At 40.2% G+C, this 22619-nt stretch overlaps 1 protein-coding gene across 1 annotated transcript; it reads right to left on the bottom strand.

Moving 5' to 3' along the window:
- Positions 1-8849: 8849 nt before the first annotated feature.
- On the bottom strand, positions 8850-21692 carry ERCC4 (ERCC excision repair 4, endonuclease catalytic subunit). Its single transcript, XM_029957848.1, has 11 exons — positions 21672-21692; positions 21296-21476; positions 19132-19327; positions 17572-17779; positions 16445-16625; positions 15982-16110; positions 15296-15406; positions 13667-14258; positions 12873-12965; positions 12069-12181; positions 8850-11034 (listed from the first exon to the last, which is right to left on the bottom strand). Exons 1-11 carry the CDS (start codon positions 21690-21692, stop codon positions 10301-10303), a joined length of 2559 nt encoding a protein of 852 aa, XP_029813708.1. The 3' UTR covers positions 8850-10300.
- Between the last annotated feature and the right edge of the window lie 927 nt (positions 21693-22619).

The raw sequence follows: 22619 nt of genomic DNA, 5'->3' as shown, positions 1-22619 counted from the left end.
TATTTCCTCTCCTGGGAAGGCACCTCCAGACCACAGACTGCACAGGGTGGCCCGTGTTATTCTAGTTTATGATTTATTCTTTCCGTGGATATCAAAGGTGGAGCTGATGGTCAGTTTGCACTTTCAAATGATTGCTCATTTTGTTCAACTGAGTTACCAGTGTAGTGTGGTTAAACTGCAGACTCGTGGGCTCTAAGGGTGAGGAATTAACAGCCCCCAGTTTGTGAAAGATCCCGAACTCTTTGTCGCTTGCTTCTCGAGGATTTCTGAAGTTTCTGGGAGCACATCAAAGTGTTTGTGGAGAGGGTGTTTGCAGTGGGGATGTTTGGCATTAGTTTTGGAATGTTGGCAGCCAGCCCTTTACTTCTAATTAAATGAGAGAGAATTTCTAGCAGAGGGAGCTAGTTAATTTAATTTTAATTTTTGTCAGAATGCCCAGAGCATCGAATGGGAGTCTCATTGGAACATCTTTAACACAGATTGAAAGAATTAATACAATTAATTCACTACCACCACAGGAAAAATTCTGAGATTTTGTTTATACAGTTTGAAATTGATAATGAATATACAAACCCAAATGTATCATACTCTTGCCTTTTCCATGATGCAGGTTCAATTTCTCATGGAAAGCTCACAGCTGAGAGGCAGAAAGTGCTTCGTGGGAGATGGAGGCTCTTGTAATTCCTTTTTGGAGACTGGAGAGTCCACGGGCTACTTGTCCCAGGTAGTAACTGAAACCTTTTCCCAAGGGATGCAGCTATCCTAGTGCTTGTCTTGTTTTGTTTTAGAACCTTTTGAAAAATACAGTTTTAATGAAAACTTGGCAAAAGAACAGTTTAAAATGTAAAAATAGCAAGATGTGTGGAGGCTGCTGTTCATTTTGTAAGGCAAAGCTTGTGACTTAAGAATGCTGCTTAGCAACAGATGGGGGGAATCTGAAGGTGATCACATCATTTTGCAGTCCCTGAAAATTAATTATTCCTGTTTATTCTGCCTTTTAAGTACCGTCCTTTTCACGGCCCTGTTCTGCTTGGGCTGAGGGTGGGAGGTGGCTCGGGCTGAGGGTGGGAGGTGGCTCGGGCTGAGGGTGGGAGGTGGCTCGGCCGTGTCACCCAGTCCTGGTGTCCCCCATTCTCACGCTGACGCAGCAGTGATTCGGCTGCAGGGCTCTGCTCAGGCTTCTCCAGTTCTCTGTCCCACTGTGCTGGATGTAAGTGTCCTGATCCATATGGAGCAGGGCCCCAGGTGTCCTAGGAGGGAAGGAAGGACAGAGCCAGGCTGTGCAGTGTCTGCAGAGGGTGTCCCGTTCAGCACACACTCCTGGCTCTGCAGCACCACCCACCCCAACCCTTGGGGTAACTCCTCCTCTGCAACTCCTTCTCACACCTCGGCCACCAAGAGCTGCTCTTCATTTGTCTTTTTCTGACTTTCAAAGAGCACGAGGTGGCTTTTCTCTCTAAGTTTGATTTCCTTAAGAAATTATTCAGATTCCAGACTGAAAACTTTATTTTATGGTATTGCTAATGAAATCTTGGCAGATTGTGGCATTTGGGAATCTGTGAAGTTCCCATTTGATTCATGTGCCACTGCCATCATTCAGCATGCACGGGGTAGAAGCATAAATACTATGTTATAAATTGGCAAGTAGTGTTTGATTTACTTATCTGCAGATGCTTTCCCTGTGAACCAAGACTTATGTTGACCAAGTCATTAATCAACTTGGTGGGCTTAAAGTATAAACATCTCATGCCCAACTGAAAAATTAATTTGCATAAATAGTTAAGGAAACAGTGATTTGCATTCATGTTTAGCTGGTATCTGCCACCAGGGACGTTTGTGCTGTTCCCTGGGTGAGTTGAAACTCTTAAAATGCAGTTTTGACACAATGTAGCACATGAATTATTTAGACAGTCACATTTTTCTTTGTTTCTTGTTGGCCCTAAAGCAAGGCACTTTTAAGGAGGGATACTGTTTTTTCTCTGCATATAGGAGTGAGAAAACTTCAGGGTGAATTATTCAAGGTATCGATCAGGACCAGCAGATTATAAGATGATAAAACCAGCAGTTTATAAGAAGTTTTTTTGTAAAGCCTGTCACCATATATTGATTATTCTCATTACTTTATAAAAATGTATTTAAAGGCTTGGGTTTTCAAAACTTTGAAGCTACTTCCTCCCTCACTGTATGCCTTAGGGACATATAAATCCATTTAAACAAACAGAAAGGATAATCCTTTTTATAAAGACAGTAGAACAGTAATTCCCAGTATGTAAACAGGGACAAATAAAACTAAGGAATATTTAGTATTTAAACCTTCTGAAAGACAGATCATCTTGCTGCCTGGTTTGTAAGAAAGATATACTTTACCTCCCATGGCATAATTATTTACAACAATGCATACAGTGGCCTTTAAGTTTTCTTGTGTTTTTTTCTTACCAACTAATAATGTCGGGTAGCAGAGACAGGTGACTGTGTGCTTTACAGAGCTCCTAAAAGTGCAGCTGGGAGAAGTGCAATCTGCTCACACATCTGCTCCATGATTCTATTTTAAGAGATCCAGGATGAAAAGCAGCATAATGAAGGTGCTGATTATGACTTTCCAATAAATGTACATGTGAGGAGCCATGCTGCAGGATCTGGCTCTCCTGATCCTGCTTCTCTGAGACTGGCCAGAAAAGAGGGTGCAGAGAGAAGCCTGGATGATGTATTCCCAGCTCCACCAGTTTGTACCTTATGGACTTTCTGAACCAGATGTGGGGTGAAAGCACAGACAGTGCACAGTGTGAGCTATTGGTGATCAAATATTGGTTCCAGAGAGGGATCTGTCTTGGAGATTGTGCAGGACCATGTTAAGGTTTTTAGGCCTCTCTGGCATAGTGCTAATTGGGAACTAAGGTGGATTTGTAGTTATAGAAGCTGGGATAGTGTCCCTGAGCAAGTAGTCTGATACATGAGTATATTGTGGAATGCTATTGCCTGTTACCATGAGTGCCAGCTGTATGTGCTACATTTGGAAACTGTTTAGATATTTGAATGCTATTTTAATAGAAATGAATTAATTTTTTGTATTGATGGGAAATGTTTCAGTGTTAGCAAATATTTTTTGCTCTCCCCATGTTAACAGATACCTTGAGAGGCAGGATAGATGTTAATAAACATAGTTAGAGAAGTAAGTTTAACCACTGGGACTGTTCAGCCTAGAGAAGAGGTGACTGAGAGGGCACCTCCTCAATGTCTGTCAGATCTGCAGGGAAGGGGCAGAGGATGGACCAGGCTCTGCTTGGGGGTGCCCAGCAATGGGACAGGAGGGAATGGGCAGGAACTGATGCTCAGAAAGCTCCACCTGAACATGAGGAAGAACTTCTTCCCTGTGCAGTGACCGAGCACTGGAACAGATTGCCCAGAGAGGGTGTGGAGTCTCCTCACTGTAGATATTCCAGAACTGTCTGGACACAATCCTGTGCCGTGTGCTCTGGGAGGACCCTGCTGGAGCAGGGAGGTGAGACCAGATGATCCACTGTGGTCCCTTCCTTCCAACTTTACACAGTCTGTGATTCTGTTACAAGCAAGGAAAAAGGCCTGGGAAATACTAATTGTTCTTAAGTCTATTACTCCTACACTGCACTCTCATAAAACCAAACAGAGCTCGAATCTAAGCTGCTGGTTTGTACTTAATGGAATATCTAATTTGGTGTTTATTTTATTTGCTAACAATCTTGTTTACTGGAATTTGAACTAAATTTCTAGCTTTATTCTTTCTTTTTTTTTTTTTTCCAGTTAGAATGAAATAGGCTGGTGTATGGATTATTTGCCTGCATTGAAAGAAGACTTGTCTCCCAAAAGGTACATTATGAGAACTGCTAAAGAGTTAAATAATAGATAGCTGGTACAGAAAGCATAAGTTTTTACATATTCTCAAAGGCAAAGAGGCAAAGGAAAAGTGTTGATGTGAGAGTAGGGGATAGGACACAGATCTCCTCTGCAGACAGGACTGAGGTTGCATAACTGTTGCTTCCCCACAGTTTCCCCTCTACCTTGGCTAAAGTTGATGAAAGAGTTCTAATTTCTATCTCAATCTATTTTATACAGTACTTATAAGATGCCTAGATCCTCCAGTTGGCATCTACACACAACTGGGAAAAAAAGCACCATCACATAGCTGCTAATTTGAGCTTCCAAATTGAAGGTTTCGATGTTCAGTTAAGATGCAATTAGTTGAAAATGAGGCATTATGTACCAAAATCTCCATGTCAGCTTTGAAATTTAAGCTTATGATGAAGTAAGACATTTCAGAATTGAAGTTATGGCTGCATTTTCTCTTCCTCTCCAGGCCAAACATGTGTTCATAATCCCTTCTACTTACTCATTATTTCTTAACACACAATAGTAAATTAGGTCCACATGAGCCTTTCAGATAAATAAAACCAGATCATAACTGATTTGGCCTGGAGCCCATTTTGAAATCTGCCAGTTTAAGCAGCGTGGCCCTAAAAATGAGGGTCAAGCTAATTACAGCTGCTCAGAAATCCAGATTTTCTAGGTCTGAAGTGGGTCCTGCCTGCCAGCCTGAATTTCTCTGTAGTATTTAAAACTCACTCTTTGAACAAGGACTTGAACTGAAGAAGTCTAGCAGCAAAACAGTAACTTCTTGGTTCTTGACTCCATGCTACCACTTAATCCCCAGCTTCCCTCTCTTACAGGGGAGTTAGAGATGACCAGAAGGCAAGATTAACCTGGCTTCTAGAGGGGTTTTATTGGTGAGTTCCTGCCATAGCATAGGTGTCATATTGGGGCCCAAGACCCAGGGTGAATCTGTGCATCAGTCCTAGGAACAAAGGGAAACCTCAGTGTATCTTACTCAGGGGATCACCAGACACTTACTGCAATGAGGACTTTTACCTTAAACTGGTAATAAGCAACAGCACATCAGAACTGACTAAGCCTGTGGAAGGGTATGAAAGCCAAGCCTGTGAGGTGTGAACTGCCCCGGGAGTCAGGGCTGAGTTTCAGTTTCACACTTTGTTGCTGCTTTGTCAGCTCGGCCTTATCCCTTTGCCTTCTGTTTTTCTGGCTCCCTATTTGTGAGATTAAATAAACACATCACCAAGTGCAGGACAGAACTGAAGCTCCTAATTTTATAACCTAGCAAAGAGACACAGTACTCTCCTTATAGAGTCTCTGTATTTGACTAGAGGTTGTATTCTTTCAACCACAGAGGGTCAAGTTAAATGAGTTCCACTTATGTCCACAGTCATTAAACAGGACAATTACTGTATTAATATAAGAAATCACCAGCAAGTCCATGAGCAAGCCTACTCTGCTACTGGACAGTCCTACTTCCCTCTGAACTCTGTGAGCTGCTTTGTACCTCATCTATTTGTTAGTGCACACACTGAGACATAGAGTCATGTGTGGTACTGGTACATTAAAAGCAAAATACATAAAAAGGGATTTAAAAAATATTATTAAGCCTTTATAACCTATTACAGCTTAAGATTTAATGAAAAAGTTGAAAAAGTAATTACTGTACCTGTTTAAGTATTTTTTATTTTTTTTTTCTTCTAAGATAAAATTTGTAGTTAAGTTCATAATTTTTAACTGTTATTAAGCAAGGTAAATATGGTCTGGGAAAAATATCATGGTAGTCTTCTCTAATCGATTGAGAGTACTTGAAATCTTTTTTTTTATTTCTTTATTTTTTTCCTTATATTTTTGTATGGAAGAAACTTCATCTTTAATCTGGTTAAAATCCTTGATCCAGTTTTAGAATTTGAACTTTCAACTACTTTTACATTCAGCAAACAAACTCTCCAAAACTTCACTTATGTGCAGAATGCTTAATTCTTGAAATATTGCACTGTTCCTAAAACTGCATTTAGATAAAGCTGTTCACCTTAATATGATATAAAAAACCAAACAAAGGAGAGGAGAAAGTTCTGACTTGCAGAAACAATCCTAGCTGGCTGTTCTGGGAATGATCTTCAGAATTAGCTCATTATTTATTCTTGGTGCACTCCACCAATTAAACAAACAGTTTTATATATAGAAACAGGGAAAGGCTTAGCTTACTTTTCCAGGGTCATTTCCAGAGACTTGGACACTGAGGATGTGCAGGCTCATGTTACCCAGCCCAGCAGATTGTGTGTCTGGGTGTGGATGTGCCAATGCCCAGTGTGATGTTACACAGTGCAGCTGATAATGAAAGGAAAGGCAGAGATTCCTGGGAGATATCAGCTGAAACTCCTCGCTTTGGGTAATAATAAATGACTTATTCAAGCCACTAGAAATATGGCAGGGATCCCTAAGGAGGTGCTGGGGCTGAGAACCCACCCCCCAACCACTATATTTTAGTATCAGTGTCAGTTTAATAACTACAGTCTTTGATAGGAGATGATTAAGGTGAAAGAAAAAAGAAATACCACTGAGGGACAGAGGACCCTAGAAATAGAATCCAAGCATTTGTTTACAGAGGGAAGCTCTTACAAACAAATACAAGGTAAAATGCAAGCTGAGAGAATAGTATGTATTTAACTAATATTCCTAGGAAGACTGCTTTATAGCAGTTGTGGATCGAGGTAATTTTGCCATGCTTTAAAAGAAAAATGACACTAAAATTAGCCCATTTTGATATATTGCAGCAACATCTTCTGTTTAGACAACAAATCATAGCAGTGTAGCAGCCCTGGTTACCCTTACTAAGTTCAGGAAGACTAAGGAATTCATCTTGCAGCTAAATATTGGCTGGCCAAGCTACTGAACAGTTCTTCCCTATTTTCAAGGTCATGGCTGAGAATATTTCTCCCTCTTTATTTATTGCAGAGAAGCTTGCAAAATACACATCAAAACTCAAAGAAAAAAATGGTCCTCCTGTTTGTTTTGAAGTGTGGGAGATGAACTCCTAACATTTCGTACTCAAAATAAAAAATGGCAATGAAACTTTAAAACCCTTGAATATTTCCATGTACAGCCTTAGCAAAACACTTGGTCAGTCATGTACATTCTCTCTCTCTGGCTTTTGGAGTAAATTCCCACCCCAAACCTGCTGGCTGATTTCAAGAATAAAATACAAGGAGAGATAGTAGTGCTAAAGTGATCCTCTTAGTTCCTCTTCTGTAGTGCCATTTTTGATGGACAATGCCAGTGTTTCCTCTGGAGCCAAGGGGAGGAGAGTAGCTCTGAATGACCTCTGAATGACCTCTGAATTACCTCTCAGCTACACTCTGGGTCAAGTTTGGCAGTGACTTTCTCTGATCCCATTTGTAGTGGCTGATGGGGAGCAGGAACACTTAAAGGTTTTTTTTCTTACTTAGAGGCTTTGGCATCATTCTGTGCCACATGAATCACACCCCCTTTCACTTGTTACAACTTCAACCTTCATTTAAAATAAACAAAGGAGCAACTCCAGAGTACAGGGGACGTAACATTTACACATTACTAACCTCACCAAACCTGCTGCTATCACAGCTAAGTCATTTTGGATTGATAAACAGCGAGAAAGATTCTTGGTGTTTAATTCTTCCCCCCTCATCTTGTAGGTGAGAGATATTATTTCTTGTGGCTTCAAGCTGAACTTAGAATGAACTGGAAATAAAAGAAGCAAGAAATACAATTGACAAATAGGTACAACAGTTATGTCTTACTGTTGCCTAGGCTGCCAGCCCACTGTGAAACTGGGTATTAGAAATATTGAGAGGAAGCTTTGGAGAGGATGACTATAGAAAAAACCTGAAAACTTCGGTGGAAAAAGTTGCAAATTAAGAAAAATTAGTGCCTATACTGTCAGTGAGTATACTTTCAAGGCAAGAAGGTACCTCAGAGTTAAGCAGATATTAACCATTTCATATGAAGCACATAAAGGGCTTACTCTTAGTTTGATTCTGCAAATATCCAAAATTCTTTTATGTCAAGAAAGAATGAACATGTGAAACAAGTTATAAAAGCAAAGTGTTACAAAATCCTGCAGCAATGGTTTCTGATCTTTTTGATTTATGACCCTACTTGCATTTCTTAAAATCATGTACTTTAGAAAAAAGATCAACTGAATATTAATGTAATTTAGGTTATCTTGGAAAAAGGGCTAAGGGGAACCTTATCCTAAAACAGTCCTTATGAAAGGATTGCAGCCCTCACTCCTCCTGGAGCCCAAACTACAGAGTGTCTCTTGCTGAGCCCACACAGGACAAGTTTCTTTAATGACCTTCAGTTACACTTTTTTATGCTGTTTGGCATATAAAAGTATCTGTTTAATAACAGTTTTTTTGGCAGACGTTTGCTTTTGGATTCTATTCTACAGTAATAGAACTGGAATTCTGGATGACTAAGGAAAGCTTTAGAGACAAGTGTTTTTATATTTAAAAATTATGTTGTTTGTGGTTGTACTATCACTCTGCAAATGAGAAAGCCTCACAACCACAACAATCTGCACATTTAAACTTCTCTACTTTCTCAAAGAGCCACTGTTTTTTACAGTGTATCTGCATATTTTATAAGCAGCATGGATTTTGGGTCAACTGGTTTACATTTAAGTTCTGAAAGCCATCAAGCCAGACGGTACTAGAAAAGCCTGACTTTACACATTCATGCAGAAGAAGTAATTTCAAAAGCAGAGTTAGTTCTGGTTTGGAGCTGCACAGTGACATTGCCAGCAAAAGGGCTCCTCTGCAGTTGCAGCTGGAAACTTAGTTCCCAATATCATGTGAACCCCACAGGCCTCACATATTGAGTGACCTGGACACAGAGTCTTGTTTTGGGGATAAGAAAGAGACACTCACAGCCTGAAGGCAGCGGGGTTTGGTTTGCTTTTTTTAATAGAAAAGCACAGCCAAATGAGAAACGAGACAATTAACAAATTTTAATCTTCTTATGGATGTATTTAATACTGAAATTTGCATCTGCAGAATTCACTTAGGAAATTTGTCACAGCTCAGCCCTAGAATATAAGTTAACAATTCATAGTTCATACTTAAAATGCACAGTAAACAAACCTGAAAGTACACAGAACAGTTTTTACTGAACATGAACATAAAAAATGTTTTCTCCTTTCATGAAGGAGATACTTTTTTTTTGTTGTTCCCATTAGAATCATATAAATACATGTACAAATCACAGATAAGGGTTTGTAAATAGCAAATGTAAATACATAACCATGGAATGACACTGGACCAACCCTTTTGGCAATGGCAGTTTGTTACCCAGTATCAAAGTTCAGTGCAGAATTATATAATTTAACAATGAACACATTCACAAACTATCTATCAAAAGAAGAGTAACTTTTCCCTCTTTTATGCTACACAGAATGCTGAAAGTTTTATCTTCTAGATGACAATGGACAATTTGAGACGTTAAAATGCAAGTGCAGTTGGACACAGAAAGAAGTCAATATTGAAAGAATTGTCCACACTTTTAAAAAACCTTGCTTAGAAAACTATTGCATTTTACAAGAGGAAATATGGCCTGGTATATTTAAAAGAACAGTGCCAATGGTATCCCCAGATTTTTCACTTGCCAGTGAATGACGTGAAAGAACTATCAAAACTGATTAAAAAAATCAAGCATCTTCAAAGGATAAGTAAGGCACACTGAGAGTTCAGAACAGCTGTCCAGTCCAGCCCAAAGGAATGCACTTTGCAAAACCCAGCAAGGCAGAGCTGGACTGATTTGGAATGGCAAAAATATAACTTGCAGTAAAGTAAGCAAGTAGAATGTAAAGCATAGCATAGAACTGTATCTTACTGTGACAAAGGCTAAATTCTAAAATTTAGGATTGAGTCCAAGTATATTCTCCTAAAAAAACTCCTGAGCAAAGACTATGATATAGCTCACCACTGTCAATCAACAACTGGCTGTTTCCAGAGAGCAAGACATTAAAAATGGCAAAAGCAAGGTGATGTTTCCTGCAGCAAGTCACACACACTAATCAAGACATGGTACATTTTTAGCTTTAACAAGACATCATAACTTCCATATGAAAACACCTTTATCAATTAGTCTTAGCACTTAATTCCTTTGGAACTGGTGAAAAAATTTAGTTAATTCAGTGGTAATTCAGTAATTCATTACAGAATTGGTTAAAGTGCTTTAAAACGAATAAATATAATTTACATATCTCTGTTAGAAATCCTTATTCCTTTTGAAACTTGCCTTCAGTAATAATTAACTCACATTTTCAAGCTGATGGAACAGCATTAGCAAGAAAGAGCTGGTTATCTGAGAGGGGGCATTTATCAAAATATTTCATGTATTTGCCGAAGTCCTGTGCCAGAAGAGTTTATCTGTGCTCCACGTTGAACCAAGGCATTAGTCACCTTTTGCTTTTCCCTTTGGCCAGTGCCTCTCCGTAGGTGAGGTGAATGAAGTCGAAGAGTTGCGTGGCATTGGCAGCATTCCCCAAAATCCTGGCGAGCTCGTCCTTGGACAGCGTCACCAGCTCTGCGATGCTCCTCACGTGGTTCATCAGGGCCCGGCAGTTCTTGGCATTAACACCTGGCATCTTTAAGAGGAAGTCCTGGGGCCCAGGGTTGTACTTGTCGGACTCGGGCAGGATTTCGGAGTCGGCGGTCACGGCCATCGCCGTCTCTGCGTCGGGCTGGGGGTGGTTCTGTTTCAGCTCCTCGAACAGCTCCGCGGTGGCGTGGGGAGAGGGACACCACAGGAGCCGCAGCTTCGGGAAGTGCAGCGTCAGGAGGGTCAGTTTGGAAGTAACATCATTACTGGAAATTTCCTGCTGGAGAGAGCCTCGGGGGATCAGGGAGAACGGTTTGTTGGGATCAAACTCAATCAGGAGGACTGGTCGCTTGTAGTAGCGGCACATGGAAATGCACTGGGAATACAGCCTCCCATTGTTTAGGGAGCCAATCAGGTCGCTGATGCTTTTCCGCTCCACACAGATATCAGGAGTCAAAATATAATCTCCAACTTCCAGAGTAACGGGCTCAATGTCAATGCCACGGCGGTGAATCAGCGAGGGGAGCTCACTGCGGAATTCCCGCATATCCACGATTATCGTTTGCTGAACATCCTTCTGCTCCTGTCCCCCTAAAGAGCAAAATAAACACAGTTATCCCCATACTTGGGACCTGCAGCTGAGAGATTTCATGTGTGCTGCCAGTGCTTCTGTAATGGATGGACTTCACATCCCAAATTATACCTCGAATTCAGCATTTAATAAATCCAGACTTCATTTAATTTTCAGTTGCCCAATTCTGTACTGTAGTTTCTGGAGTACACTCTGCAGTTTCACAGAACTCCCATGCTACCTGCTGTAAGCTTTGTGCATGTGACAATGAAATGCATTCAACTGTAGATGAAAGTTATTTAAATAAATCTTTAAAAAGTTGCCTGCAAAACAAGACAATGAAGCTGATCCTTTTTATTTTCAGCTGTTTCCCACAGAAATATGGCATTTTATTGTAGGACTTACGTGTTGGCCTCTATAGGTCTGCAAAAAGACACATAAAGAGACTGCAGCACCAAGGCCACAAAAGACATAAAAGCAAAGATTAGAGAGCACATGGTAAAGGAGAGCAGCATTACAGACATGACAGCAACAAAAAATGGGCAGAGCTGTGAAGATAAAGGCACAGTATAGATGTCAGAGGAAAGCAACAAAAATGTGGTTAGAACTGCAAAAAAAGAAAAAGGATGTTTTATTACAAAGAAGGTGATCAAAACCACAATGTGCAGTCGTTTACCCAGGCAATCTGTTCTGCCAAGATGAAAAGATGTCCCCAACATTTACTGCCTCAAGGACAACTTGACTTCCTTTGACTATCTGCAGACTTCAGTTTCTATGTTTTAATTTCTCTCCCTACAAACAGCACTAGAAGGTCTTATAACCAACAAGCAGCCCAGAAACTATGGTTTCAATGGTAAACCCCTTCTTTAGTCTGTACTGTCAGAGAAAACCACAATTCACCGTCACTGGGAAATACTGTTTCTTCACCATGAAGACTGCAGAGCCAGTGTAGGTGTCTGTGACCCTGGTGCTGGTCCCTGGTGGCATTTCCAGGGCAGCAGTGATGGGGCTTCCCAGAGGGTCAGAGCTCACGCTGGGCTCAGGCCCCGCTCACCTGCTTTGCGCGTGTCGGCAGCCACGCCGGGGGGTTTGGCGTCTCGGATCAGGTCCAGGTTTGTTTCATCTCTTCCTTCTCTCTCTTCAGGAACAACCATGCTGGCCTTCTCTCTAAGGAACCACAAACAAACACACACTAAAAACTGCAAATCTATGAGAAAAATACACCCAAACAGTTTAACAGCCTTCATCCAGATGTAAAATATATACAGTCTAATCCTAACTGCAGACCCAAACTGCACTTTACCAGGCTTTCCACATTGTTGGGCTAGATGTTGTATTTCTATTTCAACTACCAGCACTTTTTAGCAGCTGATTATTTTTTTATTTCTAGAACTTCTCAGAGCATAATAAACTAAGGAACTAATAACTAGTAATAGCACTATAACCTGATGAGAAGATACTGTCAGTAAAAATACTGTCTTATACAGTCGAAGGAAATAATTATTTTGTTTCCCCAACTGACTTAGGTTATAAAAGCCTTAGGAATTATCTTACAAGAAATGCTACTTGCAGACAAAAAGACAATTACAAAAATGAAATTCACAGAGACAATTAGGGGAAAATCCAAGTGGTGCTGTTCAGCCTTAGAAGTTTAATATGCTAAATTAATAAATAAAATGGGGTTTGACTTTTTGTTGATTCTCAGTGGGCAAGTTCTCTTAACACCTGAAAAACAATTGAATTAAAAGTTTATTTAAAGCCTTCACACAGTTAAGAACTTCACTCTGTTTGAAGTGTAAGCATGTAAGGGAATGACATGGAACACTAATAATAAAGGTGGTTAAACTAATAGTGTTACCGAATGAGTTTTTCAAAGGCCTCCTTCTCTTTCCTCAGAGCTGTGAGATAACGCTGCTCTTCTGTGGAGCCCCCATATATGAGGAAATAAACTCTGTAGGTATGAAAGAGAAAAAAAAATCCTTACAGAACTTCATATTAACTTAAAAACACCCACAATCAATATTTAAGATTAGTAGCCTGACAAGTCAGTCAATAGTATATTAAAGTTTTCTATATTTTTAATTAGTTTGTGAAATTTATTCATAAAAGTGAGTTTGGCAGGTGTATCAAATACCTATACACAGTGTGGTGATCTTTCTGTCAGCTAGAACAAAGTATAACTGCAAATACTTCTCATTTTCTTTATTGTGTTTTCCTATATTTGTTTTTCTGTTACAGTTTCTGAATTACTGGTCTTCAGCATTGCCAACATCAGGAAATGTGAACATGAATTAAACCCAAAATGAATCTTATTGTGTAAAAATCATACCCACAGAAATGGTTTAAAATGAGACTACACCACCTCAAAATGATCTACTGCCCCTAAGATCATCGAAGCAGAGGTCTTGAAGAAGATGGAATGAACTTTGGGGATTTTAACAGGTATGTTTCTGCCCTAAGAGACTAAACACCCTCTGGAAAGTAAAAATTATCTTTTGGTTACTCCAGACATTTTGCTTTTGTTTAAAATTAGGAAGAGGGCTAAACAGGAATTAAAGGGTAGCTAAAGAAAACGAACAGCTGCACGTTCTACCTTGACTGCTGACAGTGCACTTTTTAGTTTGTAAGACTACAATTACCAAGTGAACTTGCCTCAGAGGCTTCCCAGGCCTGCTGGCCTTGTAGATCTCCAGCTGGCGGACGAAGGTGAGTTCTGCATCGTACAGCACCACATATCTGGGCTCCACCTCGTGCAGGACGCGGGTCAGGGCGTAGGGGTCCCCACAGCTCTGCAGCGGGTGGATGATGGTCAGCGGGTCCTTGAAAATCCCGTAGTAACAATCCGAGGGCAGGTTCACACCAAAATCTTCAGCAATGGCCTCTTCACCGCTGCTTTCTTGGCTACTGCTGAATTCTTTGTTCTCTTCCACCTCTAACTCCTCTCTCTTTTCCTCCTCGGGTTTCCCCATCATTTGGATTATAGTCCGGTCTTGTTGCTTCTTGTGTTTCTTTTGTTTTGAAGAAGCTGCAAGTTTGGCTTTTTTGGCTTGAGGCCCTGGGTCTGGTTTGGCATTTCCTTTGGACTTGATGGCTTTTCTGTCTGTAATCCATACTTCTCCAGCTTTCTCATCCTTTCCGAAGGTTTTGTTATACAGCCTTGTTAAAAAAGCTTCTGCCCCAGCAATAATAAACTCCCTGAGCTGGGCACAGGCTCGGTCATCACTGGCACAAATGAGCACTTGCCCTGCAGTCAAGAAACAATATCACGTTTACAGGCTGTAATGCTGTGCTTCTTTTCCACCTACAAGGCATCTCCTGAGCAAATTGGGTTTACTGATCCTGGAAGTAATGCCTGCCAAAGACTTTTGTATTTGGTTGTCACAGTTGCTCTGGACTCTGAGAGAAATATAAAGTGCATGGGCATTTTGTACCAAACAAGATTAGAGGAGATTAATGGAAGTTCAGCATTCCTTATTCTCACAACGTCTAAATTTGTGAGGTTTTCCTTCTGGCCATCTGAAACATAGTGTGTATTGAAACACACTCACAACTACTTCTTTTTAAGACGTGGAATAAGAGAGAACTTAATTTAGACCAGTCTAATTTTCAGCCTTTGTCAGCTGTGATAGAAAGTCAAAAAATACATATTTCACCCAGTATTATTGACATTTGTGGTCTTGAATAACAATTCTCCACAAGCTGACTCAGATAAACTCCTACAACACTAGGTGAGAGAGCCAGTTCTTATGCAGTCAGAACACTGTGGGTGGGAGAAAAGAGCACTTTTTTACCCTTACTATTTCCTAAAATAAAACTTGCTGAAATTTAAGGGGCTGAACAGCCCTAAAATAGGAAAGGCAGCAAAGCAGTTAGACTCTCTACCCTGCCTTCTAATCTCTACCCCATTTATATGCATCTCCTGGAGAGGCAAATTTTCAGGTGCAGGAGAAGAATGTGTGAGTTAGAAAGGGCACTTTTTTTGAAGTTGAACTTAAGAAATGAGTGAATGGTACCTTGATTATTATAAATTTCCACATCAGTTTTATTGGGCTTGGAACTAAAGTATCAGTCTAATATTGAAATGTAAGTTAAAAAAATTTCTCAGAATAATAAAAATTCTCTTTCCTAAACTGTATTGCATAGTAACCAACACAAATTATTAAATTTAAACTATCTCTTTGATAAAACTGCAGTAAAGAGTTAGGTTCCCTCTCTCCAAAGACAAGCAGAAATGCAAACCAGCTGTACCATGAAAACTTTCATCATTTAGTATTCTCTCACCTGGACCACCAAGGTTGTCACTGTTCTTATTCTCATTTTCAATCTCTTTCAGTACTTCTCTCAAAGCTTCCCATTTTGGGTTACTTTCGAGAACCAATTCCCTTTTCAGTTCTGAAACAAAGTAAGATTGAACATTGCAGCTCTTACAGCCAAAATCTCCCTCAGACTTTAAATTAGTGGTTAGATGTCAATAGCGTGATGGCTGTTGGCAAATATGATATTCAGCAGCCTACATATGCAATGTGTTATGTTACTGGGTTGGAGAACACTCTTAACTTTAAAAATGGGGATAAGTGCTCTAGTGAAGCAAAAAGTTGCAATATTCACTTATTCTTCAATTCTGAAACTCCTGGGTATATTTTTTTAATAAAAGCAACCCCAGCCTCCTACCCGTTCAAGTAAAATCATAAAGATCAAGCTAAACACCAGTGCAACACAAGAATTCCATAAAAGCTCTCCCAGTGATCAGCTGAGCAAGCTTAGGAGAACCCCTTATTTCTTCATGACTCTTGTATGTTGTTTATTATATGCTTTTTGAACTAAGATTATGTCTCAGCTTATCCCAGCTAACAGATGGAGATCCTGAGCTGGGTTAAGTTCACGCAGGGAACCAGAGCCCCAGTAATAACATGCAAAGCACTTGAAATCGTGACACTCCCAAACTTAAAATTAGGAATGATCAGTACCATTCTCCTTCTTCACATCACGTTTTTCAGAGGCTTTGCCTTTCTGACTCAGCTTCTCCTCTGCAATGCGATAAACTCGAGCGCGAGCGTTCACAAACATCGAGGTGCTGGCGTCAAGGAACAGCCAACCTGAGGGGAGAGCAGAAGGAAGCAGCTTGACATCTGCAATGGGGATGTGTTTCAACCCTTTGCAGCCCCAAACCTCTCATCTGGAATACCTGTGCTACCTGCTTGCTGTGCAATCACCAGCTTAGTAAGAGACAAATGTGATGCAAATCTGCCCCTGTTAAGTAACAGCAGTTAGGTGGGAAGATAAAAGCATTATCTGTCAATAAAAACCTACGTCCTTATGGCTGGTTATGTAAAGCCTAATTAGGTACCTTCAAATGTTTGGGAATGCTAATTAAAAACATCAACATTTCACTGTTTCATGCATTGACTTGTATGGATCTTGAGTGTTTACCTGAATTCTCACCAAAAGCTTTTTCACTTGCTTTCAGTGACTCCAGAAGATTAAGGAAGGTGACACAATCATACTGAGTGAGATACAGGAGCAAAGTACGGAGTATCTTCAAATCCTGGACCAAAGATTTTGTCTTGGCTCCAAGCTGATGCCAGAGAGGATCTAAATAGTGACGTATTGTCTAGAAATATAAATTGGAAAGTTCAGGATGTCAAATATATAGTACACTAACCGTGCTAAAAATGCACATTTTTTTTTTCCTTTATAGGGGATGCCATTAGTTTCCTGAAGTTATTAAGGATACCAAATTAAAGACCTGATGGTAAGGTATTTTTTTTTATATAAGTTATAATTTTTTAGCAAAGTTAACATAATATAGATGCCTTTATGTAAAATATTCGAGCAATTAGCAGATGTGTATCAATTAATGCTTTCAGTACACTTTTTCCTTTCCATCTAATAATAAAACACTGGTACAATACTCCTCCCTACCCTTAATTTAGTGGCACTGGCCTGTAAAGCAGAAACCATTCTAATGGCATTTAATTTCCAAAATAAGGTTGGTACCATGCAGATGTGCAACCTGTAAAGCTTAAGAAAAAAACCTCCAGATATTTAAAGTACAGAAGGCCTTACATCAGGATTAAATAGTAGTTAAGAAATAACTGTGTTTCACTATGACGGTTGAAGTTTATGATTTCACCTTACAGAAAGCACACGTATGCCAAACATTGCACATCTGCCACAAACAGCAGTGAACACACAATTACTGACATATATAATGATTAAAGATACAGCAGAGGCATGCATGTGCATGTTGTCTACTGTATACTTGTGCTTCTCCTACTAGAGGAAATGGAAACACAAATAGGAAAGAAAACCTTGAATCAGGATGTTCTTGCTGTAAGACTTGGGAAATGAAGGAAGAACAATAATACCTATACACCAAAAACCCTACTGGCAACTGTCACATCACTATTACATCACCTGGTACCACTAATAAACATGTCATGGGAGAACACTCAGCTGCTGAAGGTTATTAATTTTACAAATAAAATTTGTTTGCATGGCGGTTTGCAGATCTACATCCTGTTAGTCAGACACTGCAAAACAATCAGAATGGTTACCTTGTCGAAAGCTTTTCCAATAGCATTTTCTAAAGAGAGATCTTCTACTTCAAGAACTGGATTATAACGTTTGAGTTCTCTCAGACAGGCATTCAAAATGTCCAGGATTGAGGTCTGGATAGCAAGCATAGCAGGGGTCATTGCCACATGTATTTCCACCACTTCAGGTTTATGCTTCTCTAAAAAGGAGTTCACTGCTATATGAAATCTAAGAGGAAAACAGCTTATTAAGATTTACATGGAAAGTTTTCTTGACCCACAATTACTCAAAAGTTTGTATAAACTACAATTACAATTGTTTTAAATGTGAACAAGTAAGTTAATTCCAAAGTAAATCAGATTCTACTAATGTGAAGACTGCAATCTTATGAACAGCCTCAGAAAACCATCTGTTCCACAATGATGACTGTAGGCATTCTAGTCATGTGAGCCTATAGGGCTGGTGAATGAGCCATGGAAAATTCCTGCACTAGATTCTCCATCACCAATACACAAACAAATACTAAAGTAAACCCAAAAAATCTCATAAGGGGGAAACAGGAACAGGCTCATGAATTCTTTGAAATCAGACACTGCACCAGCAGGTTCTGTGACATTCCCAGCTTGCAAGGATGAGCAGCAGGTCCTTGTTGGAAGCCTCCCCTGCAGCCCCTCAGCTGCACAGGCACAGACATGTCACTGCCTTTCCCTAACAGGGAGGCTCAGAGAGCCCAGTGCCTGCCAACCTCTGGAACTCCCTGGGCATCTCCCCTCCCACACACTGCACCCCCAGGCCTTGCCATGGCTCAGAAGCCAAGGAAGAAAATGTAGAGAGCTTTTATCCAACCTTTCTTGCCTAGTTATGTGCACTTCTACTTCCCTGGAATACTGGAAGAAAGACTGTTAAAAAAAGAGTTTACAAGGCAGAGTGACAGTTCATCAAGATGGAGTGAAACACATTCTAGCCTGGAACAAATGGGCAGAACTCCTGCCCAAGGCAAGAGCACTGAATGGGTCAGCAGATAAAGGGTCCAGTTCCATTTGTGGCTCTGCTTCTGAATGACTTAACATGTGCCACAAACCTGGCAATTTGGTTTTTATCAGTCATCAGGAAATATACTTCATACACAACATACATGTAAAAGAAGATTAAAAAAATCTGACATGTAGAAAGATCCATGGAGTTTTATCACAGCTGGAAACAAATACCTCCCTGAATGGAGAACTGAGAGACTGTGTTCTTGTTACTTCATGGCTTATATATTCTGTTTTGTAAGGGAAGTTTTTCTTGAGCTATTAGGAGTGTCACCTTCTGCTGTGATTTCTGTTGGCTAAAAGGCCAGCTCTGCCATAAGGTTCAGCCCCTTACAGAACTAATTTGAGTCTATTTTCAAAAATACATACAGAAATTTAGCATCTTCAAGACCACTTCAGTCAAAACCTGACTGAAATTTGTTTGGGGATATGAGGGAACACCCCTAAGCAGTGTGACTGCATATACCTCATTTTCTGAGGAACCCATCTAACATCCTTCACCTTCTTTTAAGTTTAACTCTCCAGTGGAGTAAAGAAGTGCCTCACCTTGGCCACAGATAAAGCTTACTGACAAAAAGGTTTTTCATCACCCTTTCCACGTGGCAAAAGCCAGTGTTAAATGCAACAGCATTATCTGTAAAAGCTTTAATGAAGCCTTGCTTGTTCTTCTGGCGATACAGTCGCAGGATAAATGCTTCCTGGCAGGACTCGATGATTCTGTGTGCTTTGTACACCAAAATGCCTGGCAAAATAAAACATTTTCAAGTTACAAGAAGTTAAGAAAGGTCCAACTTTGTATAGAATTTTCCTCATAACTGTCTTATGCTTCTAATATTCTTTGGATTATAGGAATTTATATCTTCTAAAATGAGCGTTGAACAAACTTTCTGGGGTTCGAACAAGTGACTCCTCAGTTTCAGTACCATAGAACTGCCAAATAACAGAACTGGGTTAATGATGCATCTTTAATAAAAACAAAATTAAAAAAATCTTGTGCTTGAGTGGCAGGACTTATTAGCTTAGAAAATTCTTTACTCCTGAGGCATAACTTGAACTTGAGCCTTTGAAAAGGAGGAAAAGCAAATGCACGACAGAACACACTGTTACAGCACAGCAAGTTTGACACTTTCAAGTCTGTGATATTTGCATTCCTTTGTTAGAGAAATTCTGGAATTAGTCTGGTCAAGTATGTTTCATTGGTAACAGTTCAAGTGTTTACACATTCAAAGAACATCTGAAAACATTTGTTTTGCTTTTCTCCTCCTTCTGATAAGTCATATTCTCTCTTAAGGACAGCAAATACTATCAACTGTATGAGTACACCCCCAGCTTTATTCAGGGCTATGGGGGCATTAGGAATAAAAGATTTATCAAGCACATTTTAGTAAAGAGAAATGAAACAACAGTTTAATTTAATTAGGTGTTCGAGACAAATACTTCTGGGATTCACAGTTCACTCAGCCAAGACCTGTTAAACTCAGGCTTATTTTTCCTCCCACTTAATCATGTTAAATAGTACACTGCATTCTTCCCTCTCCCCTGCTGAAGTGAGGCCTATATGGGAGGCCTTATCTGTTCACAGCTTGCAGTGGAATCATAAATGCCTTTCTGAAATGGAAGCAAAGGACATCAAACATCACAGGTTTTACCTTGTACCTACATAAGCTCATAAATTTACAGTGCATTTAACTCTGCAACAAGTTTCTTCAACTCAGCACCTAGACACTGATTTTAATATGCCTTTGCTTGGTAAATGAGAAAGCATCTAGAAAAAAAAGACTTCCATATAACTGCTAGCCATTCATGATTAAGTCATGGAATAATCCACTACAAGGTATTTTTCTATCTAGACATTGTTAGATCTGTCCCACGAAGCAAATTTTTCAGGACATAACAATGATCACACACATTTCTGAACAACTTCCAGTTTGTCAAGATGTGACTCAGAATGGACATGAGAGGGGACAACCAATTTGTGCCGGGCCAGTAAGACTGTGTGTTTATCATAATACCTTCCAGCTTTCACTCAATATATGTCTGCTTATGGAGTGAGTTTGTACCTGCTCTGTAAGCCCTTTTATTACCACTTTTTATTAAACCCACTTGCATCAGTCTTACTGTGCTGCCAAGTACATCATTTTTACCTGGCTAAAACTACCAGGAATAATTCTTCTTTACCACAGTGATAATTTCTTATCTCCATTTAGCTGGACTTTATGAGTTCATCAGATGTTAATTCACATGTGATTCTACACTGATTTTATAAACCACATTTATAAAACCTAGAAACACTTTTTCTGTGTTACCTCCTCAAGAACCACTATTACAAGTTTTTGTTGGTTTGGCTGTGCAGTCTCACACACAGGTAAGGCACATGGAACCAGGTGTTGGGGAAGCTGGAAATGAAGCAGCTGGTCTATCACAGCTGCTCTGGCACTGACCTCTGGTGGCAATGCAAAACCTGTAAAAATAGCTCTGTAAAAATAATGTGCATGTTTTCAAATGCTTTGATTAAATAAGACAAACAAGTTTGGAGCAAAGAAAACCATTAAAAATATGAAAGAACTACATATTTGCTCTTTTTACCTCAGTCTTGGGGGGAAGGAAAGGAAAAGTTCTTCGATAGTGGTTAGCAGAACTCTTCATATAGAATTAAGCTTTATGTATGTTCAAACAGAATACTTTTACCTTCATTTCATTAAAGTCTTACCAGTAATGAGGTTGGCAGGAATTCTGTCAGTAAGGAAATCCACCACCAGGATCCGACTTGTTGCAAAGATGACTCCTCCTTGTGTGTAAAATTCGTACCGAGTATTATTTGCAATTTCATTGGTAACACGCCGAGGAAGGTGAACAGCTCCATCTGACCTCAGCTGGTCAATAAAATACTCCTAAACCAAATGCAATAAAAACAAACACATAACTGTGGTAACTAATGAAACAAACACATTTATTGGATGCAATAAACACCTTTATTATGCATACCCTGCCAATTTTGAGGAGCAGTCCAAGACAAATTAAAACATGATAGTATAACATACTAAAGGAAGTCATAATTATCATGATTTTTTTCTTCTTTGATATACTTTGTTTAGTTTCAAACTCATCTGGGTGATTTAAAATCTACGTGTTGTCAGTAGTAGCTAGAAAATACTTAAGTAAATATGAGCAACTGACACTCAAAAGAGCTTACACTTTCCTGTATTTCTATTTTCAGAGAACATGCAATTTTAATACTGCCTTAAGAACAGAGAATTGGGAAGAGTTCATCTTCTGGTGCCCTCACCTGCTATCAGACAACTACAGCAGGTAGGACCTATACATGAAGTTTAATCTTACAAACTAGAGCTGTGATATTTATTCCCCTATGGCCACTATAAAAAGTCCCCAGGACCTCACTTCCCTGATGGTGGGAAATCTCCCTGGTTCCAGGGACAAAAGAGCAGCTATTTTTTGTACAAGCAGGGACAAACCTTCAGCAAGTTCATCCCTTTCTGCTCAGTGGTTACTTACAATTATGTACATATGCTTGTTTTAGCTCAGTATTGGTTTTGGGGCTTTACTGTGCTGCAGGAGTAGGAATTCAGCTGATGGATCCCAAGTGTGTCTGGTCTGACAGCTTTCCCTGGGACGTGGGGTCCTGGGGGACAACCAGCTGTCCCTGAGCCAGCAGTGCCCTCATGGCCAAGAAGGCCAACAGTGTCCTGGGGTGCATTAGGAAGAGCATTGCCAGCAGGTCGAGGGAGGTGATCCTGCCCCTCTACTCAGCCCTGGTGAGGCCCATCTGGAGTGTTGTGTCCAGTTCTGGGATCCTCAGGACAAGAGAGACACGGAGCTCCTGGAGTGGGTCCAGCGCAGGGTGACAAAGAGGATGGGGGGACTCTCCTCTGAGGACAGGCTGAGGAGCTGGCCCTGAGAAGAGACAGTTGAGAGGGGACCTCCTCAATGTCTGTCAGATCTGCAGGGAGGGGGCAAAGGATGGACCGGGCTCTGCTCGGGGGTGCCCAGCAATGGGACAGGAGGGAATGGGCAGG

The sequence above is a fragment of the Manacus vitellinus genome, unplaced genomic scaffold (genome assembly GCF_001715985.3).
Source record: "Manacus vitellinus isolate BGI_N305 unplaced genomic scaffold, ASM171598v3 scaffold_12_pilon, whole genome shotgun sequence".
NCBI lineage: Eukaryota > Metazoa > Chordata > Aves > Passeriformes > Pipridae > Manacus > Manacus vitellinus.
Note: the sequence above shows the minus strand (reverse complement) of the source record. Positions and strands in the feature narration are given on the sequence as shown.

Bases quoted from the DNA above. Each gene is read 5' to 3' on its own strand.
- ERCC4 (XM_029957848.1), bottom strand. From the start codon at position 21,692: ATGAGTTTGAAACTAAACAAA. The intron at 16,111-16,444 runs GTAAACACTCAA...CTCTCCCCTCAG, and splicing joins AGCTTTTGGTGAGAATTCAG to GTTGGCTGTTCCTTGACGCC. The intron at 15,407-15,981 runs GTACTGATCATT...ACTTTGTTTCAG, and splicing joins TGATGTGAAGAAGGAGAATG to AACTGAAAAGGGAATTGGTT.